At 36.8% G+C, this 21,104-nt stretch overlaps 1 protein-coding gene across 1 annotated transcript in view; it reads left to right on the top strand.

Annotated features, from left to right (window-relative positions):
* The window catches only part of HIBADH (3-hydroxyisobutyrate dehydrogenase), a 96,277-nt gene that overhangs the window by 58,545 nt on the left and 16,628 nt on the right, over positions 1-21,104 (top strand). The window contains exons 5-6 of the mRNA XM_060782022.2: positions 17,741-17,874; positions 19,263-19,339. Of these exons, the coding sequence (XP_060638005.2) occupies positions 17,741-17,874; positions 19,263-19,339 (211 nt within the window). The remainder of the gene's footprint in view (positions 1-17,740; positions 17,875-19,262; positions 19,340-21,104) is intronic.

Below are 21,104 nucleotides of genomic sequence, written 5' to 3' on the forward strand. Positions count from 1 at the left end.
TATTTGCTGCTTTTTGGAAATTGTACTAGTCGGGAAAGAATATTTCCTGCATTATTCTTCATCATCTGTGGTGGTGCAGTAAAAGAAATAGTAATTTATAGAGAAGGTTAAATTTGCAGGGGCCCTTCTGTATAAGACGTGAGAGTGAGTGAGTTCATCCTTCTGACATAACTGACTTGTTGTATAAAATTAAAGTATATCCAACTCAAGCATACTCTGAAGAGTTTCAGATTGTGGTGGGATGACTACTCTCTTCTCCTCCCTCCCTCCTTCCCTCCCCTCCTCCCTCCCTTCCTCCTCCTCCCTTCCTCCTCCTCCTCCTTCTCCTCCTTCAGTTTTTCCAAGAAAATCCTGGGATAGGTTCACTTCAGGATTGCTATATGTTGGAAACAACTTGAAGGCGCAGGGTAAAAAAAATCACATTTTTCATATGTGTCCTAAAGAGTTTGCTGAGATATAACTGTAGTCTTCCACTTCATTCACTCATATCTTCACTACTTGACAGTTCCATTCAAGTTGTGGATAAAAAACTGTTTTCACTACAATTAGTTAAACATATTCTTTCACTACAGTCTGTGGGCATAGGCAACTTACCACATTTTCTCTTGACTGCTACTACTCCTTGTGACTGAAAAGCAAGAGCTTTGTGAAATAGAAACAAGTGTTAATTTGCTAATCTGTTCTTCTGAGCGGTATGTTTTGTCAGTGCTTGTTCCCTTAGAAAGTGGTTTTCTAAAAATTTCGTGTTGCTGACATACCTTTTTAGACATGTATCATTTTGCAAAATAATAATTCAGTTTTACTAGCAAACTGGAAGTTAAACTAACTCTCATAAGAGATATGGACACACACATAAATTGTAATAAACTGTATGGGAACACAACATATCTCATGAAAACCTTTCATTTATATATTTTAAAATAATTGATTTATTTCTTAGTTTACAGACTCAGAGATTTCTCGCTACACTTGTGCAACACACCTACACACTGCAGCTGACACACTAACGTGTCATGGCACACAGTTTGAAAAACTCTACCTTAGAAGATTGAATAGAATTTGATATTTAGTGTATTTAATATCATTGATTGCAGTACATCTCAGACAACTATGGATAAATATAAACTGCATTCACAGGTACTTGTATTTTCTTTGTTTGTTTTATTAAAAGCATAGCTAGAGACTACCAGTCTATAGTTGATAACTGGATAATGTTATTAAAATGCTATTATTTCATACTAAAATTAATGTAAAGTGATTATTTTATACATTTTCCCTCTAGTCTTTGTTTTATTGTACCTGCTTATTCACTTCCCAAATGAGCAATTTAGACTACTAATGCTTTTCTTTTAGAGTCATACAGAATAATTTTCATAGCTCCCCTGAAATGTAATCTTGGTTCTTATATCTTTTGAGGGAATAATTATACATGGTTGAACAGAAGGTCTGAATTTCAAACCATAAGTCTGCCGTGCCTTCATGGAAGCATATATCTATATAGGGGCATAAACTGACTTCTGAAGACTATTTTAGCCAACAGCAACAGACAACCTCCATCCTTATTAATTTAAATATTAAATAGTACCCTGGGTTCATAGAAAATGACCTATACTGGGTCAAGCTAGAGTTAGACAAAGTTATTTTTAGAAAAGTGTCTTCCAGAAACTTCGTACTAGAATCCATGATAGCTGGAGGGTTGTGGGAGTTACAGTTTATACCGTTCTTTTTCAAACTCTGCATCAAATCTGTAGTCTATCTGTTTTAATACCATCTAAACCAAAGGTTGGAAATTGTAGCTTGATCCAGAATGCCTTCAACTTAACTTTAAGTGTGGAGGGCATTTCAATCATGTTTGGATGCCCTCGGGGTTCACAACAAATGTTGCATTTTTTGTAAAAAAAATTAAAAAATGTAGTTATGTCCCAGAAGGCATCAAAATGTCCACTAGGTCACAAGGACTCTCATTTCCACTAGATTTTGCAACTTCTCTGAAGCAGTTTAAGCACAGGATATATCTTTTTAAAAATCGGAAGTGAACAGGAAATGATTGCTTATTTTCCGTTCTTAAAAATGGCCTGGGAACAACAACAACAACAACAACAACAACATCTGTCTCCTCATGGCTCAAGGCTGGGTACAACTTGGTTAAAACACACAGATAAACTGTAACACTACTAAAATGCATATACACATAACAAGAACATACCTAGAACAAGAATGCAACCAAAACATGTTGAAAATATCTACCCTGGGTATATCTGGAGCCTAAATTATCCTACGGAAGCTGCAAAATCTCATGGAAATTGAGTCCTTGAAGTCATGTTCTCTGACTTGGCGACTGTGGTCTAAACAGACTGGCAATCGCTTTCTTTGGTTTCACAGGGATGTAGAGCAGATATATTTTCCACTGTCCTTCATTCAACTCCCCAGTAGTTGGAAGAAGAACGTACTATCGCTAGGAAACTAATAAAACTGTGGCAAAGAGGTAAAAAAAAATAACAGAGTAAGTTCAATTGAATAGCAAATGTGCATCTACATTTTTAAAATAGCCAAAGAATGTATATCTTCCTTTAAAATAGACTCGTGCTGCTGGGATTGAAGACTAAAAGAAAGATTATATTGGCATTGTTACTAAACATTTAAGGCAGTCTCTGTAACATTGCTGTAGATACAGTCTATATGTTTATGAGATGTATTACTAAATAGGCATGTGCATGGATTCGGAGTGGTCAGTTCCCTTCGGTCAATCTGACTTTTTTGGCTTGGGCTAGCCATCACGTTTTCCTGTCCGTAATGGGACCACGTGGGAGGCAATCACGGCTCCCCCTCCCCTATTCAGCATCATCGTTGCGTCCTTGCTTCAGTATATTTTTTGGCTTGGCTTCTGGCTTGGCCTCTCTCTTGAATCTTTTTGATTTTTCTTTGTTTTCTTGATTCTTTATATTTAGTGGGACTGACTGGGAGTTGAGAACATGCATGTTTGGGGCTTGGAGAGTCACTCTTTTAGCTTCTTTATCTCCTCCCCTCCTCTTCTTCAGAAAATGCTTCTAAAAGATAATAATAATTATTAATAGTAATCCCAGCAAACAAAAAGAAAAGCTTCATTCTTAGAAAATTACTACCACCTAGTTACCTCTCCTCTAGAGTGGAAAATAGAAACAGCTTTAAGGAAGCAGAAAGGTGTGAAAGGGTAAAAAGGCACCACTCCAGGCAGGGCCTGCAGTGCAAATCAAGAGAAAAGAGAGGGCTTTTTAAAGGAAGCCCAGGGTAGGATTGTTGGGTTTCATCCCTGACTGCACAAGTCTCCAGCTCTCAATGAGTAGTTAGCCTAGATAGACTGAGGGATTCCTCCTCAATTTCCTCTAGCTAGTTTATTTTAAGAAGGGGTTAAGAAGGGGGTTGCCTTACTCATTTGCATGCCACTATCTCCTTCCCCTTTGAATACTTAGCAATGTGATCTCTTCAGGGAAACGTAACTTCCTTTTAAAATGTATTTTTATTGCCTTGGGCTGGCCATGTGGCCTGTCTCCATTTTCTGGCTCTCTTCTCCTTTTGTCTTTTCTAGAGTGAGGAAGTATCTTGCCTTTGTCTAGGCAAGATGTAGTAGATATAGTTACTTTTATTATTCTTCCCTTTTCCTTTTCCTTAGAAGATAGCTCAGTGAAGCTAGCTAGCTCCAAGAACCTTTCCTATCTAGAACGGATTTCTTTTATCTTTAATAAACATATTATTTTTGAACCTATGAAGTTGTGGATCTGCAATCCTGTTCCATCCTGTTTAATGGACGCCAATCCTTGCCCACTACATGTAAGTTTCTGCTGCTTATGAACTGTGCATCTAAGCACTCTGCTATATTTTTGGTGGAATCATCCCCAGAGAGGGTTATTTTTGAGCCTAACAGCTCCAGATTCCCAACAAGGATAGCTCCAGGTTGTCACTCTTCCTTCCCTGGGAAGTGGGAAGTCTCCTTAAAATGCCTTGGAAAGCTGCGTACAGGGAAAGGAGAGAGCGTGCATGCCTGCAGCGCCATAGCGCTTGTCTCCCCTAATGTAGAAACAGCTTTAATGAAGTATTAAACCTAGGTCTCCTCTACAGACCAAAGTGAAAGGATCACAGAAAGAGTGGTATCTTAGGGCCTTTCTTTAAACCCGGGTGTCCTCTACAGACCAATGCAGAAATAGTGAAATCTAAACTCTGATGCTTTTTAATCCATGTCTTAATAAAGGATTTAAGGACAAACAATGCAATTGCCTAAAATGACAGGAAGGGGAGCCCAGGGAGCCCCCCCCCCCCATTGCCGCCAATGGGCCAGATCTTGTTGTATTTTCCATCTGTGGTACAAAAGTGGCTATCGGGCTACCCACCGTTTTTGGGAGGCACATGGAAACAGATCGCGGTTCAGCCAAAATGCACAAGCCTATTCCGAAATATGGACGCTGAAGAAAGTATTAGATTATCCTAGTGAGGAAATGCTACATTTTGAAAGTTGGGAAAACCCACACAATAACTGGAGCTCCTTCCACGAAATCTGAATTCCGCACAGCAATTGAGCTGCCATCCATTTGTTTCATAAGTTCTTTGTGGAACAACACTGATGGAAGGGAACTGGGAGGATCTTGATGTGATTTTAAAGTACAACACCTTTAATTTTCTTGAATGCACCATAAGATCTTAGCATTTTCTGAAAACAGCAGTTGTTAGAAAAGGAGCCTGAAGCTATGGTCTTAATTCTCCCTCCACCTTTCTCCAATGCTTCTTTCTCAAACTTGCACTTAATTCCAGTCTTTTCCAAACACATGAATTCTAAAATAATTGCACGGAATCTTATATAAATCATGATACCTCAAGCATGCTGCTTTATAGCTTCTGTAATTTTAATGCAAAAGCTGCAGAGGTTTTTTAAAAAAAATAATTATTTTCCTCTTCCAGCTTTTATGCGTTATTGTTTTATGAATGTATTAGAGCTACCAGCAAGAAAAAAAAGCAAATAGAACCATTAATAACAATATTCGGACAGCAGGGTCAGCTTCTTTTTCTGAGGTCAGCCGTGTTGAGATGAGATTAATCAGATTGACATTTCGTGAGGGTGGGTCGTGAACTAATGATAATAGCATTAAGTGGTGATTCACTTGGTGCCAGAAACACGGCTCTCATTATTCAGCCACTATATTAAATCATCATCACAAACAACTGGAAGTTTTACATGTCACTCTGTTAGCATGCAAAATGGGCAGAGATGGTTCTCCTTGTGTCCCCATTTTTAGCTCCACTACTAAAAGTTTGCCACTATGGGTAGAATATTGTTTATATGCTCTACAAAGGCATTAGAGCTGTGTCATTAGTTCAAGAAGCTGCTATTATTAGAATATTTACTTACATACTGCAAAATTCAAAACCGGATTTGTGTTTGTATTCATAGCTCAAATTTTACATACCTTGATTTTAAAACAATGGACATTGTAGTTTGAAAGTACGAGTTGGCTATATTTTTTTTAATAAGTTGTAGTTTTTTCTGGGTTGTTTGGTAACTTACATATACAAGGATTTCTCCGAGCTCCCCATTGCTTCTCAACAGTGCAGTCCTATTTATGTTTAAAGGTAAAGGTTTTCCCCTGACTTTAACTCCAGTTGTGTCCAACTCTATGGGTTGGTGATCATCTCCACTTCTATGCTAAAGAGCCGGCGTTGTCTGTAGACACCTCCAAGGTCATGTGGCCAGCATGACTGTGCCATTACCTTCCCACAGGAGCAGTACCTATTGAACTCACATTTGCATCTTTTCGAACTGCTAGGTTGGCAGCATCTGGGACTAACAGTGGGAGCTCACCCCATCCCTGGATTTGAACCAGTGACCTTTCGGTCAGCAAGTTTAACCCAATGCACCACTGGGGGCTCCATTTATGTTTACTCATATTTATGTTTACTCAAATATATGTTCCATTGGGTTTAGTGGTGTTTATTTCCAAGAGAATGCTTATAGGAATGCAATCTAAACCTTGTAGATCAAATACCTTATGGCAACAAATGCGTTCTGAAGCTATGTAGGATCATTCCTGGTTAGTACCTGGATGGGAGACTGCCAAGAAAAACCAGGTGCTGTGTGCTACATTTGAAAGGAAGAATGTAACCACTTTCTGAGTATTTCTTGCCTAAGAAAACTCTATGAAAGTCATGGGGTCACCATAAAGCAGACCATGGATTTAAAAGCATGCACGCGTACAACACACACACACACACACACAAATGTCCTCACCTTTGTGGAAGGCAATGTATTGCTATTCTTAGATAGAATAAGCTAACTTGGTTTTGGAAATGCGCCTTATCAACAGTTTTCTTGAGCCACATTTAACGTTTCTACATTGGGTTGGAAATGAGAAACGAATGTCATCTTTGTGAACTGAGAAGATACAGGTTTAACTTTTCATGTTAACTATCTCTGAGGTTAAATCACAGCTCTATAATTTCTTTCCTTTATCTTTCTGTCTCTCTGGAAGGAAAAACAAGCTAGCAGGGGAGACGCCTATGCCACTAGAGGTCAGTCTTTGGTAATCAACCTTTAATGAACCAGAACTGTCAGGAAAGCTAATAAATTACACTGTGGACTTTTCTAATTATGAATTCCTATTTAATCATTCACTGACAAGTTAACTGAGGCAGTAGTTCTATGTACTTTGCATACACCGTTATGCTCATGTATTATTATATTTCTTGAAATGCAGATCTTCCATCATGGGGGCAGGTCATTACCAAAGACTCTCTTATCTAATCATAATTACTGATTATGGGAAATAATTAACTTTGTTACCCTCTTGTTTCTGCTTGCAGCAAAAGAGAACCCCACCAGTACTGCTTTGGATCCCATTTGGGGCTCACTGCAGGATCTAAGTCAAATAAATAAATGAAATGCATACAAAGGCACAATTTGATTTCTATAGACTATATTAAGCACTGAAATGCAAACTCAGAATGGTAGATTCACAGGGAAACAAAAGATGTCTGGTTTGAAATGCTGTGGCTTTATAAATGTAGAGCTTATTTCTAAAAGGTACCAAATCCATGGGAATGGGAATGAAAAAACATGCTGATAAGCATTATCTATATAAATCAAAATGTAATGTTCGTTTGTGGGATTAACAGAACTCAAAAACCACTGGATGAATTGACACCAAATTCAGACGCAATACACCTATCAGGCCAACGAGTGACCATCACTCATAAAAACACTGAAAAACCATTACAACACATGCACAAAACCATATATAAATATACGCAAACAAATATATACACAAATATATACACACACAAAACACATATACACAGACCGGGCCACAGCAACGCGTGGCAGGGGATGGCTAGTTTTGCTATAAAATTAAAATTTCCAAGCCCTCTACCAAAGTGATTTGATATATTTTAATAGTTTGAATCTTTACATAATATTCTACTCCTAGCCAACAATGTCCTGCCACTAATAACTAATTTTTTGATTATTTTTTTTGTATTTTTTTGGAAACAAAGTCCACAAATGTGAAAAGTTTCTGCATAAAATAACATTTTAAGGGGGTGGAAAATAAGGTAGCATTTTTAAAAAGTAAGCCTGTGCTGTTCTAACTGTACTGTTCAGACCTCACAACCTCTGGGGATGCCTGCCATAGATGCAGGCAAAACGCCAGGAGAGAATGCTTCTGGAACATAGCCATAAAGCCTAAAAATTTTACAGCAACCCTGTGATTCCGGCCATGAAAGCCTTTGACAATACATTGTTCTAACTCTGTTTGCAGATTTTGTTGACCGTTCTTAAATTTGGGATTTGTTGACTATTACACTAAATCAGGAATGAGAAAAATGTGGCATTCCAGATGTTGGTCATAACTCATCCCTATTAACTATACTGGCTAAGGAGTTTTAGTTCAATAACACTTGATCCACCTCTGGCCAAAATAAACACTTAGATCCATTTCATAATTAAGCCAATTATATGAGTAGATGATGAAGCAACTAGTGGTTATATCCAGTTAAGTCTTCCACTCATCCTTCTAAGCTGATCAGGAACAATCTTATGAGATCTGTAAATGGAGACTTTTTAGTGGTGAAGTATCATTATGAGACTTCAGAATTTTGCAAAATTATTGACAGAAGTTCTCACAACTATGTCTGGAGTGTGATGATGTCTTGGTTATATAAAAGAGGTATTGGCTGTTATGGAGACAACACAGTACCTGTCAGAAAAGCTTATCAAATTGAGGATATTGATTCATAACTGCCAACTCAAGTGACATACTGAATTGCCCTTTACCATTGTACGAGGAATGCTATTTTGTTGTTTTTTGTGGATCTGTAAAAATAACACCACAAAATGCTTTTTATGTAGCAACAACATCTTTTTGATCCGAAACACTGTGCTGTTTAATAATAATAATAATAATAATAATAATAATAATACTTTATTTGTACCCTGCTACCATCTCCCCAAGGGACTCAGTGCGGCTTACATGAGGCCGAGCCCACAATACAACAATAAACAATAACAACAATAATACAAAACAAATAAACTCATAAGCAAAAATAAGCAATAAACATTAACAATAACACGACGGGTTTAAAACCTATGGCTGGGCCAAATGTAATAATTAAAAAAAAATAAAAATAATTCTGGGCATGACAAGGTGACATGTAACTGGGATAGAAGTTTTGGAGAGGGAAGAAATGTGCAGACAATATTAAGTCATTAATAAAGTGTGTTTAGGGACATATTGCTGGGAGTTTCCTTATTCTGGGAAGGCCCACTGAAACAACCATGTTTTCAGGCTCCTCGTAAAGACTGCCAGAGTTGGGGCGTGCCTAATGTCCTTGGGAAGTGAGTTCCACATTATACACTGTACTTTTTAATATAATGATACAAAAATATTTCATGTGTATATGCCTTATCTGAAATGCTTAGGACCAGAAATGTTTTGGATTTTTAAAAAAAGTTTCAAAATACCTGCATTTGCATATGTGTACATAATAAGATTTCTTGGAGATGGAACTCAAACGCATTTATGTTTCATATACACCTTGTACACATAGCCTAAAGGTAATTGTATACAATATTTTAAAAAAACTGTGCATGAAACAAAGTTTGTGCACGTTGAACCATAAAAAAGCAGAGGTGTAACTATCTCATCCACCAATATAGATAGACAATTTTGGACTATTTCAGATTTTGAAATTCCAGATAAGGGATGTTCAACCTGTATATAACAACACACTACAATAGAATAGTATAATGCTAGAATCAGAGCAGCTCATAATTAGTGCATGTTGACCTCTTTATAAGCCTTTTATCTTAATAACCAACTATATAGATCTAATCCTAATTTCCCCCATAAATTAATTGGCAGGAACTTGTAAGAACTACTTTTCTTAGAGTAGAACTATCAGTGGCTGTGTTTTTGCATCCATGAAATCATATCAAAGGACAATGGAAGAGAAGTGAATTCAGATACTAAGTTATTTAAATTATTATCAGTGGACTCCACCATGCAATCTTTAGTCACTGTTAGCACACATATGCATTTTAAATAAACTTTTTTCTTAAGTTTAAAAAATCACGTAATATTTGAAACAACCACAAAAAACCGCCAAGAACGTTTTTCTAGCACTAATAAAGTAATGAATAACTGGTACTTGGAAATGTATTATTATTACATATAATTACAATATTTGCTTGAAGTGTGTTATTACATCAAGAGTAGCATGTTGCAGGAAGCTAGGTGGATTCCGTAGTGAGAGCTCTTGCCTGTCTTATGAGTATGTTGAAGTGTGCAGAGAACATGATGGAACTGTAAATGTATCACTATGTGCTAGGAACCCAGAAATAGGTAGCTACTAGAGTAAGATTGATAGTTGACAGCACCACTTGGCAGCTAGCTTTGTGCTTCTTTATATTTTGGCTTGTGATTGCAACTAAAGCAAAGTGACATGCTTATGTGTGATCTGGAACATGTTGAATTTTACTTTCAGCAACTCTTTTGCCCGATCACCTAAGATACCTTGTATGTTAGTGAGCATGCATCAGAAAGGGAGGATACACAGATTTGTTGCTTTGGAGTTTCTGGATCGCTACATGTGTTTATGAAAATATTTGTTTTTACTGGCAACAGCATTTGTTAGCACTGTCAATTTTTTTCTTTTTATTTCTGGGAAATAGCGTTAACAACATTTCCCCCCATAAGTCTCTGAAATAGTGCATCGTTTCCAAGTTCTGATTTGGGTTATCGTGTCATTTGACCTCTGAAGCAGTAAATGTGGGTGCTTGTTTTTGGATGGTCTTTTGACATTGGGGATGAAGTGACTCTAAATGGTAAGAGAGCATGTCATGCTAGGCAAGCAGATTTTTTCTTTACAATGTCAGTGTAATTTATACGCTTTCCTGCCACAGTAGGATTGGCCTTTCTTGCCCTACCCAGTAACATTTCAAGTGATATAATTTCTCTTTGCCATTAAGTGACCACTGTAGAGCGTAATACTTTATAAATTGCTTTCTGCTGTCCTTAATCTTCTAGGGATTGTTTCTTAAATGCTGTGGTATCTTGACAGTGTGTGTTCGGTAAATCTTCTGGTATTTGTGGAATTTGCAGTCATAGGACAACATATTTTCAAATCTTCTGATGCATTCTCTTTTTTAAAAACCAACTATTGGCCACATTTTCATTACATTTACTCAGTGTCTTTTCTGTTGTCAAACATCAGCATATATCTAACTTTCTTTGCAGTTTTATTGTTTGTTTGTATTTCCTCTGCTAATGTCCATGGCCAAGTTCAAGCACTTTAATCCTTATGGCCACTCACCACCTTCTTTGAAACATAAATCCTTTCATTATTGTGCTCTGTGGGTCAGGTCACTTTCCTCCCTTATGAACCCCCTCCTCCCTTACTAACTCCCTTAAATGGGAAGTTTTCTTTTCCTCCTTGTTTTTCTAAGCAACAATGAAACAATCTGCGATGACTACAGGAAAAATTCCCTATTGTTTTTTGTTTTTGTTTTTTACAGTATATCATGATTAAATATTTTTGTCCTCCCAAAACTAAAAAAAGAAACCTATACTGAAAACTATCACTGTAATTAAATATGTATACATAAATTAGTAATCATATGCCGTAATTGCAAAAAAAATGTTTCTTAACTCCAATTTCTTAACTTTATTCATCCGCACAATGAACTTTGCATATATTGTCTAGTACTTTCTCTTCCTCCATTTCTATACATGTTTTACATATTTGTACATTCACACTCATTGTTGTCACCCACCCAATATGATATATCATATTGAAATTAAGACATTGAACCTCAAAATATTTATAGTAGAGAAGGGGACAGAGAGACATTTAGACCTCCTGATATGGTTGCACAGGAAACTCCATCAATATTTATCAATATGAGGGAAAATAGGAGTAAAAGTCCACAGTCACACACCTCCTACGCTTATTTTACTATAAATAAAATGTGCTTGATTCTGGGTACATTTTGACCTATATTCAACTGATGCTTTTCTTATATAAATTATTTTTATTGATACCAATATTTTTATACAAAGGTTTAAAAAGGAGTTGGGGTAGCAAGGTTACGCAGGAGGGAAGGAGTGTATATTGGGGGAGAAAGAAAATGAGATGGAAAGAAGGGGGAGGAACAATAAGGAAAAGAAGAAAAGGAATTTTGTTGACCTCCAATCTTTTAAATCTTGGTTTAAAAGTTCTTAATTCAGCTTTTATTTATTTCTACAACTCCAATTTAACCCTTTCTTTTAAGTGTGGAGAGTTTTCCTGTTTCATTTTTTTCATTTTCATTTTTCTTCTTCTTTCAAATAGTCTTTAAATAATGTCCAATCTGTTGGGTTTTTTCGGCCATGTTGGTATTTATGATGAATATGGTCAAGTTGTCTATTTTCAATAGCCATCCATCTATTGATGGGATTTCTTTAACTTTCCAAATTTTTGCATAAGTTATTCTGGCTGCTGTCACAAAGTAATTAAACAAAATGTCCTTTTTTCTAGCTTCAGGTCTGTCATTCCTAACAGAAAGTATTCAGGTTTCAATTGAATTATTATTTTCAGTATCTTCTGGATTCATTCATGTATATTCCTTCCAATAATTGTTCGCTATTTTGCAGGACCATCACATGTGATAGAAAGTGCCCTCATGTGCTTCGCATTTCTGGCATTTATCTTGCATGTTTTTGTAGCATTTTGCCAATTTTGTACCAGTTTTCTTTCAGGCCATATGCAAGGTATACTTTAGTTGTTCCAAATTCTTTCCCACTCTTCCAGCTTAATTGGATGCCCAATTTTATCATACAATCTTTCAACTGCCCATTTTATCATACAATCTTTCAACTGTTTGGTTTCTGTTGTCCACTTCAAAAGGGTCTTGTATATTTTGGTAATAGTTTTCTTTTCTGTCAGAATTATTTTATCCAATGTGGATTCTTTGTTGGAGAGTCTATTTCCTTGTCTTTCTTATAGTATTCTTTCAATTGCCTATACTGAAACCATGAAATGTTCTTATATAATTTATTAATTTCTTCTTGAGTTTTCAATATATACGTTCCATTTTGTTTCTTCATTTTGTATTTTCTTGTGTGTAGGCCTTTTTTCCTAGCCTAGTTCCCCCTTTGTATAGCTTCTAAGGGTAACTGTAGTTTGATGGCTTAAAAGTCAACTATTGTTTAAAAAAATGAGTGCCTCCCAATCCATACTTTGGCATTCGGGAGGATGGATGTGGTGTTGACCTATAACTTACAACAGGGAACAACAGCCAGAGCTGTTGGCAATAATAATATTGTCCGTTTATCAAAACCATTTTATTACTGCTTATTTACTGCAGAGAAATGTACCGGCTGTATAATGCTCTTGCCCTAAATGGAAATATTTGTCAGTTGAGTTGATCGCATGAGTTCTTCCATGCAGACACACTCTCACGTGATATTTCTCTTTTGCCCATGATATTATTATGCAAATGTTTGTTTTTCTGTAGGTCTCCGTGGTGGCACAATCTTAGTTTGATTCCTGTTCCCACTGGATAGGGAGATCATTATTCTGGTGACATGAGTACAAAGAGAAGGACCTGGTAATGCAGTCGAAGATTATGAGCCTAAAGGTTTAACAAAATAAAGGAGTTAAATTAGATGAGTGGCTAATCTGTTTTAATTCTGGATTAACATTTTAAAGTATGCTTTTCTCAAGGAACTTGGAAAGTGTGTGTGTGTGTAATTAGAAATGCAGTAGTAGAAATAAGGGTTAATGTGTTGTGTTTTAGAATAATGTAATGAAATATCAAGAGTAATGAAGGTTGATGCATGAGTCTTTTCTGAAGCACACTTGGAGAGCCCTTGCAGGTCTTTACCTATCTTTTGTAATATTATTATACATGTATATTTTTAAATGTGCTTGCACTGCACAGTTCTTTAGATCTCCTCTGCATATGGATAGTTCCAAAGTCAGAACAGCTCATCCTTTACAGTGCTCTCATGCTCTTTCAGCAGAAGTCGGGCCATTGTGATATTTATCTGAATTCAAACAAGGCTAATTAAAAGAGCTACTGACAGTTGTTGTGATCCGACTTTGACTGCAGCTTGATGGTCATTATGGGTAAATAATGAACCAGGCCTGCAAATGTAGCAGCTGCCAACTTGGGGTAGAAGAACAGCTATTGCTACCAATTTAAAGATCTATCGACCACTTCTTTTTCCCCCTACAGATTCTCTGCAGAAAAATAATGCTTTCTGCTGCTTTGTTTGGTCATTACCAAACAAAGCGGCTACTGTAGAGTTATTATATGATTCCTTTCTTAATATTTATGTTACTGTTTGAAATTAAATTTTCTGATTGAGAGCCTGCTTATTTTGGGAACAATTATAGCAACATGCTGTTTGTATGCATTGCATATTGTTATAAATGGAATTGATATATTCAGTTGGCTGATGTTTCTTTACATATAGTTTTCTGGAATAGTAAAACTGATTATTTTTCTAGCTGTTTCTGAGTGTAATTACCGTAATAAGCTGCAGTATTAATGTCAAATCTTCTTCTCTTTTACATTTTGAGTATATCAGCAAAGTGAGAAATGATCTGATCAAGAGCTTTGCTTGTCAACTGCAGGAAAACGGCTGTTTTGTTCATTATGAGGCATTTTAAATTGTCACTTCCTTATGCTTTGCCATGACCCATTAGGAAGCAGAAAACCTCCAGTAAAAGGAATGGACAGAGAAATACTGTATTCATATATGAATCCAGCTTCATGTTCAGAATCCTACAAATTAAAAGTATATATCAGATTGTAAACGTCCTGTTGTAGTTTCATAGATTGTGCCTGTCGTGTTAAGAGTAGCTATGCAACATTTGTTTTAGCTGCCATTATTAAAGGTAGTGTGCATTAGACAAAATGTAAAGGGTGTGCTTAAACATCGTGCATAATGCAGCAGAGCCAGAAATCTTGCTGGGAGAAAATGATCCCAAACATGCCCCCAAAAGACAAGTCTTTTCTTGAGAAATAATGATGAAAAATTGCTCATTTAAATGTCTCCTTGTTTTTCAGAAGAATACGAAGTTTATGTTGTTGTCTGCACAACCATGTTGCTTGTTATTTAGGGAGATGTACCATAAGTCTTTATGTGTGTGCATTGTGCATGCACACATGCATATGCTTCTACCTTTTCTTTCCTGGGTGGAACCAGCAGTATATGAAAACAGAGGCTGTGTTGTGCTGGTTTATGTTAAACCGGATCACCCCGAAACATGTGTACAGCCATTCATCTGTGTCACCAAAACCCAAGAGAACAGCTGACATCGACTCTGAAACCAAAACAGTGATCACTTACAAATCAAACATGGCACGCTCTAAACTGATTGTTCACGGCAATCTTTTTCTAGAAAGGGCAACTAATTGAACATGATAAAGTGTAAAGTTAATTAACGCCCTTAAATTTGTTGATTACTTTTCACGGGATTATATTGTTCTGTTGAGTAGCAGCTTTCTGTCCCAGCTGTCGCCTTTTTAGCACGAATGTCACTGGTAAACAATAGAGACACCATAACAAGTCGTAAATGGTCCCTGTGACAGCAGACCCTTGTGAGGCTGCATCTGTAGAAAATGATTAAAACAATTGCATTTTAAAGACAGTTCACATAGCAGCCTGCTCCCCTCGGTCCTCTTCGTTATCTCATCTGATGGCAGACTAGTTAAAACATTTAAGTGCATTTTAGTAAATTAAGTGATTTACTGGCTTCAATGAAGTAGGCTTAAATGTTTGTTGAAGGAGCTGTCCTATTCAAATTGCTCATTTTCAACCTGAAGTACATCTCCATACACATTTCATCCAATCTAAAGTGAAATGAAATGAATGATTACATACGATAATTTATGAAGTTGTAAACTAAATTTTTAATCTATACAACACTATAATCTAAATCCCTTAAATATAGGATTGTGTGCGCACATGTGTGTAAACACACACACACATTTATGTATACATATATACACCTATACACAGATTCTTAATGGCACAATTTGGTTTCCCACGTGAGTTGTTCAAATAATTCATGCTTTATAGGAAAACATGTAGTAAGTTGTACAAGTGCAATCTTACTTCTTAATATGGAATGTTTTTGACCCAACCTGCCAAATATAAATCTTGCTACAGTCATCGAGGCCTCGTCACAACCAGATTAGACTACTGAAGTGCATTTTCCATGGATCTGCCTTTAAATCTGGTTTGGAGACTTTGGTAGGAACAGAATGCTGATGGTCACTACCTATATACTTGAAGTCACATAACATCGGGCTGAAAGATATTGCAAGAAAAAAGTTTAAGAAGCAGACGATCTGGGTTTAAGAAGTCCTGCTTTAAGACCCCTTCTAGACAGCCATATAAAATCCAGATTATGTGATTGAAGTGGATTATATGAGTCTACATTGCCATATAATCCAGTTCAAAGCAAATAAGCAAATAGGTATAAAAATCAAACATTTACTGATGATAAATCAGCATTTGCAAGGCCTGCTAAACAAATTTTCCTTTTTGCAGATCAGAGCTGAAGCATTTTCTTCCAAGTCCACTGTAAACACTGCACATTATTGCTAACATATATGTGTAAATGGGTGGCATTCAGAAACCTTTTATTTTTGCCAAATTTTCATGACTCCAACATTGAGCTAAGAAGGTCCCATTTGGGGTCAGGACCCACAGTTTAAGAAGAAATGGCCTAGGAAGACTATATGATCAAAACAGATGATGCTGATTGTGTTCCACATGCACCCATTGTCACTGAGTTTGTGGGCTAAATTTAAACTGCTGGCTGATCCCATTAAAATCCTTGAGTATTCCTTCAACCATGGTGCCAAATGGGAATGGTACTTCAGTGTCATTAAAAATGTTGATAGACATTTTCAAAGCTTATTTGAGACATGTTCATACATATATCTTCCGGACAGTTTTTCCCAAACTCCAGGAGTTTTGGATCCAATCTCCCAGAATCCCTGATCATCGAACAAAGCATCTGAAGATCTTTATGTTCAAAATACTAGAGTTTTAAGACAAAGATTTTACTTTCAATTTTATCATTCAGTACTTTAAGATTTTTCACTTTGCTCACCATTGCTCCAACATAACTAATAGTTTTATGATTCTTTTACTAGATATATTAATGTGGTCTTTACCATTGCTGTTTCCAGTTTGATAGCAATTGTTTATACTATTTTGAGGGCAAGTAACTGTGCCGTCACTTTTGTCTTAGTTGGTATGTAACTCCTAACTGAAACTTTAGGTGTCATGAGCATCTAATTTGGAAAATTTAGAAGGGCTACTGTTTTGAATTGGATGTCCAAATGGCCAGAATGTCGCTTCCGGTAGTGACCCTGCTGGGATTTGTAGTCCAAAAGATAATTTTACCAAATTTACCAAATTCTGGATTACTTGAGATACAACAAATACTGGATCAACAAAGTCTTGTATACACTTAAGAATAACCATCCTTTAGTTATGTTGGATTCCATGTAATACACAGGATTTAGAAGGAGATCTAAACTTTTGACTCCATATTTTCCTGCATCAAGTTATTACAGTTCGTGGAGAGAGAGAGAGAGATAGTAAGAACATGGATAATGAAATCCTACTTGAACTTTTTATTTTGAAACCAATTGAGAATAGTTGAATATACATACAACACTATTTCCACAGCCTCATTTATTAATATGCAACCAGATATTTTCTGGGTCCTCCCCAGCACTCTAAAATGACTATAAGTGAGCTTTTAAAAATTGCCTCCACTTTCCATCTGAAAAGTTTTTTATCTAATGGTTTGCAGCGTGGAATACATGAAATGCAGTTGAATACATATTGTTATGTTATTTGCTGCAACTGGTTCTTAAAGACGTGTTCTAATCCTGTCAATTGCTATCTGCAATGCTTAGTTTAGTTAAAACTGCCAGCCAACATAAGGCTGCAATCCAATGTACACATACTTCTAAGTCTCACTGGACTCAAAAAGATTCACTTGTGAGAAAACACACATAGGATTAGGCTGTAAAACTTAAGCCTGTCCTACTGAACTGTTTTTATTACCCTACCAATGATTAGCACAGTGGCCTTTTGATGGACATTTATGTGGTTTTGTCTATAAACAGTTACCGGTTTACTAAACTGAACAGGTGTGGGAAACAACCAGTAATGCCATTCTTTTTTCTTTTCTTTTCTTTTCACTTCAGGTGTTGGAGCTGCTCGTGCAGGAAACCTTACATTCATGGTTGGAGGAGTAGAACAAGAATTTGATGCTGCAAAGGAGCTACTCACATGCATGGGCTCCAATGTTGTCTACTGTGGAGAGGTTGGAACCGGACAGGTACAGTTTGGCTCACTCTTAAAACATCCAGTTTAACTTTTGTCTTTCTTTGGCCAACTCTTTTAAGAAATCTAGGGAGATTCTCCACTCTTCTCAACCTAAGTTTTACACCAAGATAGGCTATTCACTGAAGTTTCGTTCAACTCAACTTTACTATGTATATTAGCTTAGTTTTCTTAAACAAGAAAGTAAACTTTCTTTTCATATAGCTCTAGACCTCTTACTAAAGTTTTGTGTTTCTCATTCCCTGCTCATGTTCCAGAGAGGCATTTTCTTCATTTTTCATTGTGTGCATGTGTGCTTTTTGTGAACGAAGAAACATGCTAATAACATGTAGCTCAGTCACTTGATTCCTTCTGGAGGAAAAGTAGCTGAACAATGCTCCATGGTTTGTCCACAGCTAAAAAGTGTTTTGTCCATAGTTGGTTTGGTGTAATATCCAAAGTAGACTCTCTAGCTGTGAGCAAAGCCCTTGGGCTGTTTGGTACCATAAACAGAAGGTGCCAAATGGCAGTCCAGCATGCACTGTTGTAACTTAGCTTTCTGCATACAGGGATATTCTGCAACAGCATTATATCCCCAATTTCAAAATTGTCCACATGAGTGCTAAGATAATGGCATCTTTGCTTGCTGATAGTTCAGTGTATACAAACTTGGTTTCATGCACCAAATTATTAAAATACTGCATGTGTGTAAAGGTGCATTTGAAACAAAAATGAATTTTATGTTTACACTTGGATCCTTTATCCAAGATACTTCATTATGTATATAGAGGAAGATTCCAAAAAACCAAAACATTCTGGTCATTTTGGATAAGGTATACTCAAACTATATACTACTGGATACTGTCTAGTATTTTTCCCTGTATGTAATTCATAGGGTCCTTTATCGACTCATGATAATCCAATGAATTTCATATGGTTTTATTAATTAAAGAACATTCAGAGGTTGCTTTGTTGGTTTCTTTTTCTGAAATTAGGCTTACAACACCTGGTATGCATCCAAGTAGTAACCAGAGCTGACCCTGATTAGTTTCCAAGATCAGATGGGATCGGGTGCTTTTTAGGTGTTTTCTACATCCCTTCTAAAAGTACAGATTCAAGTACCCATTATATTGGAAGCACACTAGAGTTTCAGGATGAACCCACTTCCTGGATTGCAACAGGACTTTTTTCTTAGTAGACTTACAGGACTTCGTTGCAAATGAAACTACTGTGAATGTATGTCTGAGTCATGTTTTGCATTTTTATTCCACAATGCATTGAAATGTTGCTATCTTTACTAGAGAGTAGTTCTGGACTACCATAAAAGCATTTGTAATAAAATTAAGTTCCTGTTGGATAGTTATCTGGGTGACAGAAATTCAGATCTAATTGAATTTTTTTCAGGCTGCAAAAATCTGCAACAACATGCTGTTAGCCATCAGTATGATTGGAACTGCTGAAACCATGAATCTTGGGATCAGGTGTGTAGAATTCTACAATATCTATTTTACACTGGCATTGTTTATGCGATTTGCTGATAGACTTTTCTATGGAGAAATTGTTTTTCAAAGAAATAGCATAACAACTGCATCCCAGGCTGAGTACAGATATACTTCAATTATTGTTCTCCTGAGCATTACTTCTTTAACAGATTTGGTACCAGAGGCAGAAATAACATTGAAAGACTATGAATGGGATGACTTCATTTTTTTCAGCATATTCTTAATGTTTCTATGTTGCTGGCTGAGCATCCAGTTCTATGTTTTTTTAATACATGGGTGGGAGTACGCAGTGAGGGAGGCTAATACCTCTTCTTTCTGTTTTTCTCTTCACATTTGATCAGTTAGGGATTCCGGGGGCAGCTGCTGTTTACCTTGCCTGTTATAGTAGGGCACACAAAGTGACACTTCCATTGGCTCAGGCCCGTAACCAGGATTTCGATTCGGGGGGGGGGGGGCTGAGTTTGAGTGAAAGAGGGTCTAGCCTAGCAAATCTTTTGTATCATTACCCCAATACCCTCATGCATATGGGATATATTGAGTATGGTGATCAGATCATGATATGAATAAACATAACAGTTTAAATAATGCACCAGTAAGGCCTTTTCACGAACCACCATGAGAATTTGGGGGGGGGGGGCTGAAGCCCCTCGAGCCCCCCCCCCCCCCCCCCGCCTACATGCCTGCATTGGCTAGAACAGAATCCAGTTCTTTAGTGCAAACTTTATTGCACTCATTGACCTGCTTCTGCAAGCTGATACTCAAAGTCTTTTTCCTCCTTCACCATCTTTCCAGTGCTGATGCTACTAAAAGGTTCCAGCTAGATACAGTACTAAGATATAAAGGAGAGGTCGGGCAGGTGTATAATGGGGCTTCTTTGTCAGAGACTTGTTTAATGGAAGCGTGTTGAAATTTCAATAATGCAGTTTAATGCTTACTTTTTTTAAAAAAATGTAATTTTGATTGGATTTCAAGAAGCAGGGAAGTCTTTGTCTTAGGTCAGAAATATAATATGTAAAATACCTTGAAGGTGCCAGATCCTGTCTGATCTTGGAAGCTACTATGAGCTTGATAAACCCATTTCGATATCTTATATCTGCTAAAAGTAGGTTAAAGAGGCACCGCTTTGGGCCAAACTCTATAGCAGTGGTTCTCAACCTGGAGTCCCCAGATGTTTTTGGCCTTCAACTCCCAGAAACCCTAACAGCTGGTAAACTGGCTGGGATTTCTGGGAGTTGTAAGCCAAAAACATCTGGGGACCCCAGGTTGAGAACCACTGCTCTTCAGGAAGCATGCTGTATACAACATCGGGTCACAAGTTTGACAGAAAAATTTAACCCGTCTTACAATCAAAAATATAGTTGTAGCTCATTGTGATAAGGATTTTAATATCTGAAGTTACTTTATTAGCTGTTCTGGTATAAAGATTTTTGTTAAAGGGTCAAGTTTGGAAAAGTATTTACAGCTGGACATTCACTATGTTTTTCATGCTATACAGGCTTTTGGCATTTCATTTAAATTTGCAATAGTTTGGCCTATCTATTATAGTGTATTGTGTGTCTGATTTTCCACTATAGAGCTTGCAAACATTTTAAACTACACAGATTTAGATGTGGCCTTTCAACTGTTCACTAGGAACTGTATATAAATATCTTTAGATACAAAAGAATAAATTTGTTTTCTTTTTATAAGATAATGGGCAACACAAAGTTTGTGTATACATGTGTATGCATGCAAATATATAGGT

The sequence above is a fragment of the Anolis sagrei genome, chromosome 6 (assembly GCF_037176765.1).
Source record: "Anolis sagrei isolate rAnoSag1 chromosome 6, rAnoSag1.mat, whole genome shotgun sequence".
Lineage (NCBI taxonomy): Eukaryota > Metazoa > Chordata > Lepidosauria > Squamata > Dactyloidae > Anolis > Anolis sagrei.